This window comes from Juglans microcarpa x Juglans regia, chromosome 2D (genome assembly GCF_004785595.1).
Source record: "Juglans microcarpa x Juglans regia isolate MS1-56 chromosome 2D, Jm3101_v1.0, whole genome shotgun sequence".
NCBI classification, from domain to species: Eukaryota; Viridiplantae; Streptophyta; class Magnoliopsida; order Fagales; family Juglandaceae; genus Juglans; species Juglans microcarpa x Juglans regia.
In genome coordinates this window covers 42,309,773-42,322,680 of record NC_054596.1, presented here as the reverse complement: position 1 = coordinate 42,322,680, position 12,908 = coordinate 42,309,773, and the positions used below count along the sequence as shown (strand labels likewise).

General features: G+C 36.9%; 1 protein-coding gene across 1 annotated transcript; it reads right to left on the bottom strand.

Annotated features, from left to right (window-relative positions):
• Nucleotides 1-10,446: 10,446 nt before the first annotated feature.
• Nucleotides 10,447-12,439, bottom strand: LOC121250476 (probable indole-3-pyruvate monooxygenase YUCCA8). Its single transcript, XM_041149606.1, has 3 exons — nucleotides 11,590-12,439; nucleotides 11,116-11,487; nucleotides 10,447-10,807 (listed from the first exon to the last, which is right to left on the bottom strand). The coding sequence occupies exons 1-3, from the start codon at nucleotides 12,262-12,264 to the stop codon at nucleotides 10,583-10,585; spliced, it is 1,272 nt and encodes a 423-aa protein (XP_041005540.1). The 5' UTR covers nucleotides 12,265-12,439; the 3' UTR covers nucleotides 10,447-10,582.
• Between the last annotated feature and the right edge of the window lie 469 nt (nucleotides 12,440-12,908).

Below are 12,908 nucleotides of genomic sequence, written 5' to 3'. Positions count from 1 at the left end.
CCAAACTCTCACGTCTGTAGAAATCTCTTCTTTTTATAGAATTCTTCTTCATTCTTTGGAGTAATTAGCCGGTTCTGTTTGCTTTATGTTACTTTCAATTTTTTGTATGTCAGTCAACTATTTTTTACTTTATCTTTTCCTTATCTTATCTCTTTCTTTTATTCTTGGCAATGAGCTTCTAATGAATGGGTCGAACCCTAATTCATTTTATAGCCAACAATATCAAATACGTTAAATGCTTTTAAATTAAGATATCTCCATCCATAAATGATAAAATCTATGAGACTACTACATGAAAATCTACATTTTGCTGCTTTTTTTTTCTTTTTTTTTTTCGACAGGTAAACTTTTGACGCAAAAACTCTTTTCAGTCACTTTTTTCCAATAGTGTAACTACAAATTATGACAAAACTTACTACGACGATTTTGGATCTTTTACGGCAACACTATTCTGCCACTATAAAAGTTTGGTATAGATAATTTATTTGTAGTAACAATAGTTGTCATAAAAGGGCATGATTTTAAAGTACCCACATCTCTTTTTTCTTCTCCCTCAATCCGATGTTCTTGTATCTATTATCTTTGTTCGTGTCTCTCTATCTAACGATATGCCCATTGCCACCCCTCCTTACGCTATGCCTATAGCTGTATTGTAGTCACCTTGCCTATCGGTGACTCTCTCTCTCTCTCTCTCTCTCTCTCTCTCTCCACACACTTAGACTTTACTTGAAAGTCTACGTAGAGAACTCTCCTTAATAAAATTTATCATATCCATGTTATAATGGTAGTGAGATTACAACAATTATTAGGGGTCCTACCCGCATAGTGCGGGGCGGGGGCACCCCCACCCCCCGCCCCTCACCATGAGAGGGGAGGGGGCCAGGGAGGGTGTGAAGCGGGGTGTGGGGCGAGGCCCCGCTAAGGTCAGCCAGCCCACGCCTCCACTAGGGATCCTTCATGCGAGGCGAGGCAGATGAGGCCGGGGTAGCAGGGGGCAGGCCCCCGCTGCCTACCCCTAACGGCTATATAGGTTATGGTGGTAATACACGATGACGGGTGAAACTAGTCTATGTGAAAGTGCAACTAATGTAGCAATGGTGGTGATAATTATAAACTCTTGGACTTTTAGGCCTGCTTTAGATAGTGAGATGAGATAAAATGATCTATGAATAGTAGTGAAATTGTTTGAGTTGAGGTGTTTTATGGGATTTTAAAAAATTAGAGAGAAAATGTTGAATAAAAATATTATAAAGTTATAATATTGTTATAATATAATTTTTTAATATTATTTTTGTTTTAAAATTTGAAAAAATTGAATTGTTTTTATGTTTTGTTTGAAAGTTTGATAAAATTATAATTATTAGGTAATAATTAGATGAAAAATTTAAAATTTTGAAAATGAAAAATATTTATATTTGCGGTGTTTGGATATTGAAATAAGATGAGATAAGATAAAAAATTTCTACTATCCAAATCAAGCCTTGGTCTTAATGAAAATGGTGGAGCGGAGACAATAATATATATTTTTGTTAACAATTACGTTCACAGTGATGTCACATTGGCATAGGTAGATAATGTTCGAGGAAGGTGGTGATAATGGCAATATTAAGGATAAAATAGTAGTGATGATAACAATAACAAAATGTAGGCAGTCATTTATTACTATATATAAAAGTAAAGTCATATAATTTCGACGTGACATTCTACCCATAAAAGTAGGCATTCTACCCATTAAATTTGAAGTGTTATGCTTATGAAGCGGTAAACCTTTTAAAAGTAATGTTTCATTATAAACCATTGTAACTTTTAACTTTCATTTCTTTTCTTACATATAAAGATATAAACTAATTCAAGACTCCACCCAAAAGCGCTAATTCAACATTTCTATTGTTTTGTATTTTAAGCAGAGTCATTTGACTCCAATGTGGCATTCTACCCATAAAAATAAGCATTCTACCTATTAAACTTGAAGTATTATGTTTATGGAGCGGTAATCCTTTCAAAATCAATGTTTCATTATGAACTGTTGTAATTTTTAAGTTTCATTTCTTTTCTTACTTATAAAAATATAAACCGATTCAAGTCTTACCGCACTATTCCAACTTTTATATTGTTTCGTCAAATAAACCAGCCTATAAATCGTTTCAGATTTCTTCACTATAAAACTCGGTATCTCTTTAAATCTCTCTCCCTCATATATAACGTACACAACAATCCACTCATTGTACAGGTTATAGGCTCATGAAAATAATGGTAAGGGTGGTCGTGGTAGTGTTAATGAAGTCCATACTATAAATTACAATGATAATGATAATAAGATCATAGGTCGTGTGATGGTAGTCAGCATCTTTTCGAACATTTAAAATGATTGATTTGATGGTAATTAAGGTTATCAAATCCGATCAGAATTAAGGTTATCAAGCATCACCTTTATAAGTGTTAGATATTTAAGCTGTACTAAAAGAGTAATATTAGATATAGTTTTAACCTGTGCAAGTTCTGCACAGTCATTTTGAAAAAAAGTAGAATCCATCGTTAAAAAAAAAATTATTTTTTCGTGTAAGTTTCAGATTTACTCATTAAAAAAATAATTTATAATGTGGATTCCAGATTTATCCATTTCTTTAAAAAAAGACACGAGAACTGCACACCCTAAAACTACAAATATCTTTTATCATATTTATATCTAATTAATATGCACTATATTGAGCAACCTTAAACTAAACAAGTAAAATGAGCTAAACTTGGGTCTACAAATGTGGGAAGATCTAAGAGATTGATCATCATCTCGATCGACCCAGGCTCTAAAATTTGGGATAATTCTATGATCGAGGCCTTTTTTTTTAAAAAAATAACAAAACTCATCCATTCCTTGAAAAGGGAATTACAAGCATTTGTCAACCTAGATAATCTGAGAAATTATATCTAGAATAGACTCCCACCATAAGCTAATATCCTCCACATTCTAAGCAATTTTTGCTAAACTACATGCTCCTTCATTACCCAAACTACCTGTATGTTGAGTCTTGCAATTAGTAAATCTCTTCGTCAACACTTGTGTTTCCTCGATGAGATTTCCCCACAGGGACCATGATTCTTCTTTCTCCTGAATCTGATTCACCATTAGTAGGGTAATGGGAGTAATCCCCAAGGTCGGGCCAAGACGAACAGGCCCAGCCCACAAGGCCGGAACAGTTCTAGGGTCCGAGGACAAAGGGTGGGCCGGGCTAAGACAGCCCCTGGAGGAGAAGTAGTCGGGCAACACGCTCTAGCTAGAGGATGGAAGGCAAAATTGTTTGACACCACTACTGGCTAATAGCCCCAGTGCAAGGTCAAGGATAATCTTTGTCCCTGAACCCTGACGTCTAGACAGACCTAAGGAGTGGATGCATCTGATCGGGGTCATGCCACATTTAATGAAGGGCATAAACAAGCACATCAAAACAAGAAGCCATGCCGCATTTAATGAAGCCCGAGGCTAGGTACGCTACGACGTGCCCCCTAGGTTGTTGGTGGTAGCTATGATCAAGTTTAGCAAATCTGTTGCATAGCAAGGACACACGGCCCGAGTACGAAGCGACACATCCACAATCTTTTTCCCAAGGATCGCCCTCGACCAGGTATATATACCCCTCCCTCAGTGAGGGAAGGGGTTCAGAAACTTGGGTACTTTGATTTCATAATTCTCATAAGAAAATCGCATACTGACTTTAGTATCGAAAGTGTCCCCCACCACCCCAAATCTCCCATTTTTTCATAGTTGCAAAAGAACAAATTGGGCTCCTGTGGAGTTATTCGGACTGCGAAACACGATATCAACAAGTAATGAATTAATTTTCATAATTATATAATGAATGCTCATATACAAACATAGTTGTAAGCCTCTTAACATTGCCAAAAAGCTCAAACTCCCCTGGATCATTTACTTCATGTTCTTTGTACTTGCAACCATGAGCACGTTTCCATGTTCATTTTTAAGTATGGCAACCCACCCCTACTATAAGCTAATCATGAAACATTGCTTCATCAACATTCAACTTCAGCACCCCTTGTGGAGGTGGTTCCCAATGGCATAAAGATTTATTAAGCCTTTTTGCCTTGAGTCTCAGCTTTTTGTGAATCTTCAGTAACGAGGGAGCATGTTCAACTGTTCTGGTACAATATTCTTATTCTCATTACCATTTGATTCCTTCTCTACCAAAACCCTTATGCCATCAAGAGAAATTTATCTAACTCCTCTTTCCCACCTCTTTCTCTTACACATTGAGCTAACTCCACAAAAACTTGATTTATGACATCATCATGTAAAAGGGGTAAATATTTCCTCCATCTTTCATCTAAAGCAGGGCAAGAATAGAGGGCATGTTCAAGGTCTTCCACTTTCCCTCTGCAGAACTAGCATGTTTCATCTATGAGCACCTTCCTCTTCTGCAAACTGTTCTTTGTTGACAATTCATTTTTGTAGGCTCTCCAAGTAAATACTTTAATCTTATAAGGAATCTGTAAGTACAAGAGGTCTTTCCACACTCGTCTCTACCTAGATGCATTAAAACATTCTCCTTCCATTTTCTTCTTTCCAATCTCTCTAAAGAGTCTGTATGCACTTTCACACTGTATTTGCCATTTTTCACAGGGGTCCAATTAATCAGTTTATTTGCGTGTTTACTTGGACTAAGACAAATCTTCAACACCTCTGTGGTAGCTTGTGAAGGCAGAAGGTTTCTGACTCTTCCTACATCCAACCATTTGCTATTATTGTCAACAAGGCTATCAATTGTCCCTTCTCTGATCATCCCTCCTTATTCACTCAAGTTTTGATTAATACTTTGATCCTAGGGATCCAATAGTCAGTCCAAATATTATTGATTTCTCATTTCCTACTCTCTACATGCATCATTTTTTAAGACTTTGTTTTGCTACCCAGATGCCTCTCCATGCATAAAAGGGGTTTTGGCTTAGTTTGGATTCAAGAAAATTGACACAAGGAAATATCTGGCTTTGTCGATTTTATGGAGGAGGGAAGACTCATCTTGTAGGACTCTCGAATCTTGCTAATTTGCTAACAAAGCCAAATTAAAAGTTTTTATATCTTTAATCACACATCTCACCTTCTAGTTTAGATTCACACATTCTCTGTCAGCTTATCCAATGGATCATGTGTTCATTTTGCCTTTGTCTCCACTAGAATTTTGCCATCATGCTCTCTAGCTCATAACATAAGTTACCTGGTAGCTTAAAATAACTCATTGAGTAGGTAGGCATGGAGAGTGCCACAAGATCTAAACAACTCATTGAGTAGGCTGGGGCCAAATAGGGACATTAATTTAACAAATCAAAAAATAAAAGTTTGGGATATTTATTTACTCCTGAATATAATAATTAGCAATTGAATATGTTTTGGGCCAAACTGCACCATTTAGATTTTTCAGGTAAGGGATGTGTATATATCATGTGAACACGATATCGATGTTACACTCGTCTCTAAAGCTAGCTGTCAAGTCTGCATCAATTATTCCTTTTTTTTTCCTTTCCTTCTGAATATTGATCGTTAACTCTGACAACTCATTGAAAAATTACCAGTACTGAAGTGTATTCAATGTTTGTGGGTATGTTGAGGAATAATCACACACTGTCTGTAGACAAGGTCTTGGGCATGTTTATAAGGAATGAACAATCTTCTCTTGTAGAACCGATTTTATGAGATGAGTTAGACCCATGAATTTCTTCATGATATCAGAGTATGTCATAGGACGAATGGGGGCCCACACTACTTACCACATGACAAGGACTAGAAAAAAAAATACTGACTTGCACGTGAGGGAGCTGGTGTTGAGGAATAATATTATATTGCTTGTGGACAAAGCTTTGGACATGTTTTTAAAGAATGAACAATATTCCTCTCTTGTAGAACCGATTTTATGAGATGAGTTAGACCAATAAATTTCTTCATCACCGACTCGTACGACGTTTATTGGAAATTGTTGTTAAGTTTTTAAGCAAGGGCACGATGAACCAATATCAATATTAATGATATATATATGGAGATGTAAGCGCGCAGCTAACTTATATTAGAATTGACCAAAAGTGAAATATAAATATAGTTTTTGATATTTAGAGAAAGCGTAAACTTTGGCATCTAATCCCTTTTAGCTGGAAAAATGGGGCAACACTTGACATGAATATTCTTCCATTAAACTTCAGGCATGCCATATTTGGTTTTGTAGGCCATGATATTATTCGTTAAATGTAAAGGTAATGAGAACTCATGGGAATTAAAAGGCAAAAAGATTTGCCGCCATTATTATTTGTTTCCTTTTAGCCATTGCTAGCTGCGTAAAATAATTTGTAGCCATGCACTGTGCATGATTATAAAAGAGTGATCATGATCAATCGCGCTCATTGTTTGAGGAGTTATATATAATCTTAATTATAATCATGCAAATTCAAGGATCAACATCAATTAATTAAAGCATTTTTAAAATGGGTCGTGAGTGTATGATAAGTTACTCATGATGATCTATGAATATCAGTAATAAAAGCGATGAATTATATCGTCATCTGCAATAGGAAACCATTAATGATCATATAAATTCAGTACTGTTAAGACTTTCTTAATCTCTTTGCTCATGGCCTCTCTGACAATCCACATTCTTTATGATTTTATATATGTTGTCATCATTTTATTAATTAATTAGAGTACGTCATTCACTAGATATACGCTATATATATAACTAGCTGTATTTTGTATAGAGATATGATCAACAAGCTAGTACTTGATCGATCAGTGTTCGGTTTCTATCAACGCCTTCCAGTTCTAGGAGTTCACTTGGTAAAAGTCTTATCCACATGCATGCACGTACGGTTCAGCAAGAGACAATACTATATATTTGGCACTAGAAAGACTGAAAGCGATATATATTTATAGCCATGATGAATAATGAGTTACTAAAATCACGTGATCCCAAGTAATTAAGAAAGAACTTGGTTTCTACAATTTTCAGTTAGAAATGATATTTGCAATCGTATAGTGTGTAAGTGTCGCGCAATCCTTTTAAAAAAATGAATAAATACGAAATTCACATAAAAAAATTAATTTTTTAATAATAAATGTCACTCTTTTTCAAAATGATTGCATAGCACTTGCGTACTTTACGACTGTATGTAGTATTACTCTTGGCCTGACTCGATGGTGATAATTAATAAGCCGGTCCTGCATGCATGGAAACCTAGACAAGATAATGCAGGATAAAGGATTGACAACTATGCATGCATGGCTAGAGGTAGCAGCCTGGTTGAGGGGATTTGATCTAGTTTTGTGTATAGAACATGGTCATGAGGAAGTGAACCCTAGTACTTTTGTTGTTTGTGGAAGATGCAAAACATTTTATAGAGTTTATTTATTTTGACCTGTCATGTCTAGTGATCAGTCTGACACTCTACTCAGTATGTAATAAGTGATGCAATCAAGTTTCTGTAATTATATGTCATCAGAAATGGTATGCATGGGACCTTCATGTGAGTTATACTGGATGGGATAAGTAATAATTTGGAGGTAACAGAGAATATAGTACTTTGAGGGTCAGACAAAAAGTACTCAATGCATAGGAAGCAAGAAATTAAGAGCATGCTTTTACCCTGGCCTAGAAGTACTGTTCTCAATAATTCTTCAACTAGTTGAAAGTATTGAGCTCATTTACTCCTTCAAGTGATCTTATTTCCACAGGATGATTCCATTTCCATGTGTTATACTTCCAAGTGTAAAATTCAACACTTCTTTTCATCTTCTCTAAACTGCATATTCTTATAGCTAGGTTTGCCCTCCTGATTGGTCGACAAAACCATGTGAAGGAACAGAATCTCATTTGCAGACTAACTATAGAAAGTGAAAATGAGCCCTTGTGGTGGGATTATATGGCAAGGAAAATTGGTGGCCATCCCATGTGTTGTTTTACTGTTTCCACATTGAATGTGTCCATTTTTAAAGAAGTTGGCCAGAAACATCTGAATGAAACACATAGATAGAAGGACAGACTGCAGCTGTTAAATGTAGTCATATTTTGTACAAACTGAGTTTGATCATTTCAGGCTGTGGAAATGAAGGAAATAGAGGGGCCATTGAATTGAAAAGACTTGAGATTTCTCAATCAGTTGCACGAAGATTCATGTGGGTTGTTTCTAGGCACTACTTAGAAATGCAAAGGCTAAAAAGCAGGGCCATATGGCTGCATTAGTTCCACTTTGGGAGCCAATAGGTAGTATTGTTTCTGAGCTTTATTTCTTGTACATGATTTTCCATTTTATTCTCCCACGACCATGGGGAGCTTTCACCAATAAATTTCAGTACTACTCAACACAAGCAAAATACAATTGCTAGGGTCCATTACATGAGCCTTATCTGTGCCTATGTACTTGGTGATAATTACAGGCAGTATACTGAACCCCCCAATGACAAAAATTTGCAATTGCTTTCTTCCAGATTATTCCATCAATAGCTTTGGATATTTATGCATTTTACGCACATGGCTTTTTTTTTTTTTTTAACATCTTTAATCCTACTTTGATATCTGTAATTAGGACAAGATAACTGAAGATTCAACAAAATTTCCTAATTTTTCATACAACAAACATAATTTGGAGCAATTTGTTTCTTCCTTTTGAACCAGATAACACGTTAACCTCAAACTTGTAACTTTTGGCAGAGCAGTGGTATCAGTCGACTAGAAAAGATCTCAAGTAATCTACGGTCTCGTTTATTTTCACAACTCCTTTCATCTCATCTCGTATTCTTATCATACATAAAAAAAATAATAATAAAATAAACAAAATATTTTGATTGGGTTGACAGTGTGTTTGATCTTAAACTCAATCAGTCATCCTCTTCTGGTGTGATCGATCCAAATATAAGCTATATTTGTCTACTGGCTAGAATGCTGTAGAATAAGCTTTGTAATAACAGGTCATGGAGAATTGATATATAGTTGGATTTTTCTTTCGCTTGAAATCAAATTTACATGATTGACTTGTCTTTCTTGGCTAGCTATTGGGGTTCTAAGGAATTTTGGAACTTCTGTTGACAAAACAAGCTCAGTTGGAACTTTATTTATTTGGAATTCTCTTTGAATTTCATTGTTACCTAATTGGCTATAAATTGTGTGGGCATGAAAAACCTTAATCCATGTGTCAGAACTTAATTCTATTCCATTTGATCTTGAAAGCATTAGAAATGAATCTAAAAGGCTTAATTAGATTTTAGACATGTAATTTAGGTTAGGTTTGGACCCAACACAAATGTGTGATACTTATACCTTGTTCAGATCTAGTAGTGTCATGTTTTTAATTGAAAAGACTCATTGAATGAAAATAATTGCAAATTGATTGGTACAAAGATGTCGTTGGTCATCACGCCAGTAGAACACACTAAAGATCTCTGGTTTGAATCCATGCAATGTCAGATAGTTCACCTTGTCAGTAAGTTTTGTCTAGCCATGGCTCCTGAATACTGACCATGTGCACAAGAGTTAGAATTGAAAAGAAACAAGAAAGTAGAACTAGTTCTTTTAACTAATCAAATATGAATAAAATCTTTAGTAACATGAACATTACCATTAATTCAAGTTCTTCTCAGCTATATGCAAGTTTTCAATTGTGCTTTATAGAGAAGATTAACTGCAACATTTTCATTCTTTGTGGCTCTATGATATATCCATGTGCATGGTAACAGAGACTTTGTAAAACCTAAATTATGCCAATGAGTTGGTCAACCTCAGGACAATAATTTTAAAGGGAATAGTGATGTGGAGACATCTTGGAATGTGGCTATCCTCCGAGAGAGAGAGAGAGAGAGAGAGAGGGTGGTGGTTGTTGTGGAGCTAGGTTCGATTGTGATAGGCCCTACTCATCTGATGAAAGATGCTATTAGGCAAGTTGCCAATCTGAAATATTGAATCTGTGGGCCTTTCCTTGATAAAGCTCTGATGGGTATGGGGAGAAATCATGTTAGGTGGCTCTGATGATATTCAAGAGCCCAATTACAGTAGGTCTCAAATGAGCATGATAAACCTCATTTCAAGACCTAGTTCTTCCACATAAGAGACAGTCGGAAAAGTTCTTTAGTCAACATGATTAGTGGTTTCAACTTCATTATTGATATTGAAACAGAAGGGAAAAATTAACAATAATGACCATAGGAGGATTTGGTATAGGGATCAACTAGTGCGGATTTAAGGCTTTCTTGAGCTGAATTCATAATAATTAGATACAGAACCACATAGAAAACTTAAATAACAGAGGGAGAGAGCATTGAGTGGAGAGGGAATTCCTTGAAAGTTTAACTTCACCATTGGATACAGTACAAAAAAAAAAAAAAAGAACTGTATAAAACTCCAAAACAAGAAGAAAAAGCCTCATCATCCTTGGTCTACAAAATGCCCAAACATATGCAAAACTTGGGCCTTGGGAGAGGGCTCTGACTTTGTACTGTCTGTTTCTTTCTGTGTGTTTATACAATGTCAGTACTTTTTTACACTACAAGAATCTCACTAAATAGATGGATGGTTGACTTGAAAAATATATTTGTTGTATCTTAGAACTGGGAAATGCATCGTCTATGGCAAGCCGTGGTTCTCTTCTTTTGCTTTGTTTCCATTTTCCAGACCTGGCCAATGTCTTGTGCTATTCTCATGGCATCTGAGGATGCACCAGAAAGCCCTCTCCTTGCGAACCCAACTGCATAGAGCCCGGAATTTCCTTTCCACCCATTTGGAAATGTTGCCTTTGGAAAACCATTCTTGGAGAAAAACTCACCTTCCTGTATACAACATGAACCAAAGCAAGATTAGCGCCTTTAAACAAACCAAATATCAATCACAAAGTGCTAAAAACAAAAACAATCAAAGAAGAAGCTTCCAAAACGTTTGTGAAAAAAAAAAATTGATAGATAATAGGACAAGTTCAAAACGGCCATAAATGTCTGACCATCAGTTCAGAGGCTGACATTTTTCTCTAAGCATATTTATCATTTTTCCCCATTTGTTAAAAAACCAACTGCCAAAACTGTCTTTTCGAAAACACCCCCGGAAAATGAAGAGAAACAGAGGAAACAGAACATTTTCTCACCTGAAGCCAAGAAGGTACGTTGCTGCGATATCCAGTAGCCAGAACAACTGAATCTATATCAAGCTTTTCGCCATTGACGAGCTCGACTTGGCCTCGTAAAAACCTCTTGATTCCAGGAACAACCTTAATGTCACGTGATCTGACTTTCTCCAATGCGCCAATGTCTAGGACAGGGGTTTTCCCCATAGTGTTCTTGTACTCCATTGGACCAACTGCCGGCCTTTTTAGCCCGTACTTTTCAATGTTTCCTAGCACCAACCAAGCCAAAATCAACAGCAGCTTGTCAACCAGCCAAAGGGGTAGCCATTTCATCATCAAAACCGCCAATTCAAATGTAGATTTTCCAAGAACTTCTCTTGGCAAGACATGGACCTGCATAGCCAAAACAGAACAAAACCCTTAAGACTCCAAACCCATTTGCACAATTTTATGGAAAGAGATATTTTTTCTTGTTGTACTATATGGATTACTTACCGAGCTACGGCAAACCAAAGATGGAGAGGCATTGTGGTTGCAAAGATCAAGGGAAACTTCCATGCCTGAATTGCCACACCCCACAACTAGTACTTTCTTTCCCTTGAACTTCTCGCCGGACTTGTACTCACAAACGTGCGTAACTTCACCACCGAACTCCGCTAGTCCTTCAATATCAGGCATCACGCACTCGGCATTTTCGCCTGTGGCCACCACAAGCCACCGGCAAATGTATTCAACTTCAGTGCGCGTCGAAGCAGCGCTTGTTAAAACGGTCTTGACGCGCCACAATCCGCTAGTCTCATCGTACTTGGCAGACTGAACGCACTCGTTGAATTGTGGGTTGATCTCGAAGTGCTTGGCATAGAATTCAAGATAGTCAATGAACTGTTTCTTTGTGGGGTATTCAGGGAAGTCTTCAGGGAAAGGAAGCTTAGGGAGTTGGCAAAATTGCTTTGGAATGTGAAGCTTTAGCCTGTCATAGGTGCGCTTTTGCCACAACGATGCTATGCACACGGCTCTTTCAAGGACTACAAAAGGCACTCCTTGTTCTCTAAGACAAGCAGCTGTGGCTAGCCCAGATGGACCGGCTCCGATTATAGCTGGACCGTTAACCCAAATGCACCTGCGAGAGAAGAAACTTTCGTGATCGGCAAGACGAAACAAGTTCTCCATGGTTGGGACAATTCTAGTTCTCACTATGTGGGAGAAAAGTGGGTTGAATAAAGAGTTTCAAATAGAACACAAAGCGAAAATATGGGAGATTATGAGGAAGAGAGCGTTTGTATTTTAGGAGGTTTGAAACTTAGGAGGGAGCTTTGCAATGTTGGAGAAGAGAATGCAGTGAGAGTTTTGGTTTGGATTGGATTGGATTTAAATAGAAGTGTTGAGCAAGAGGGGGCATGTGAGAGGGAGAGGGGAGTTAATGCGCTAAAAGCTTTGCGAGCCGGTCTCAAATTATAAGTCTATGGCTGCCTTTTGGTTGTTGTATAATATTATTATATTTTAAGCATTATAATATTGGATCTTGCTCAAAAAAATTGTTCAGGCCTTCAAGGGTTAGCGTATAAATTGGGAATAAGTTTTTTATCTTGGGAAAGTTTGTGTATAGCTAGGTCAGGTGTGAAGTGGTTTTCTATAGATTTGTTTGTAGGAAGTGCTGCGAGTATAAAGTAAGCAACGGAGGCATGGCTTCTTTGATTGTTTTCTATCCCAAACCCTGCCGTTTTGCTGAGCTGCATGGAAATCGAAGTTCATCGATCCATTATATATAAAAATGAATTAAGGGTCGAATGTCAATACTACTAGTACTAGATCAT

Coding starts and splice junctions, on each gene's coding strand:
- LOC121250476 (XM_041149606.1), bottom strand. CDS start 12,264: ATGGAGAACTTGTTTCGTCTTGCCGATCACGAAAGTTTCTTCTCTCGC. Junction 11,488..11,589: donor CTTTGGTTTGCCGTAGCTCG/GTAAGTAATCCA, acceptor TTGGCTATGCAG/GTCCATGTCTTGCCAAGAGA. Junction 10,808..11,115: donor ACGTACCTTCTTGGCTTCAG/GTGAGAAAATGT, acceptor TGTTGTATACAG/GAAGGTGAGTTTTTCTCCAA.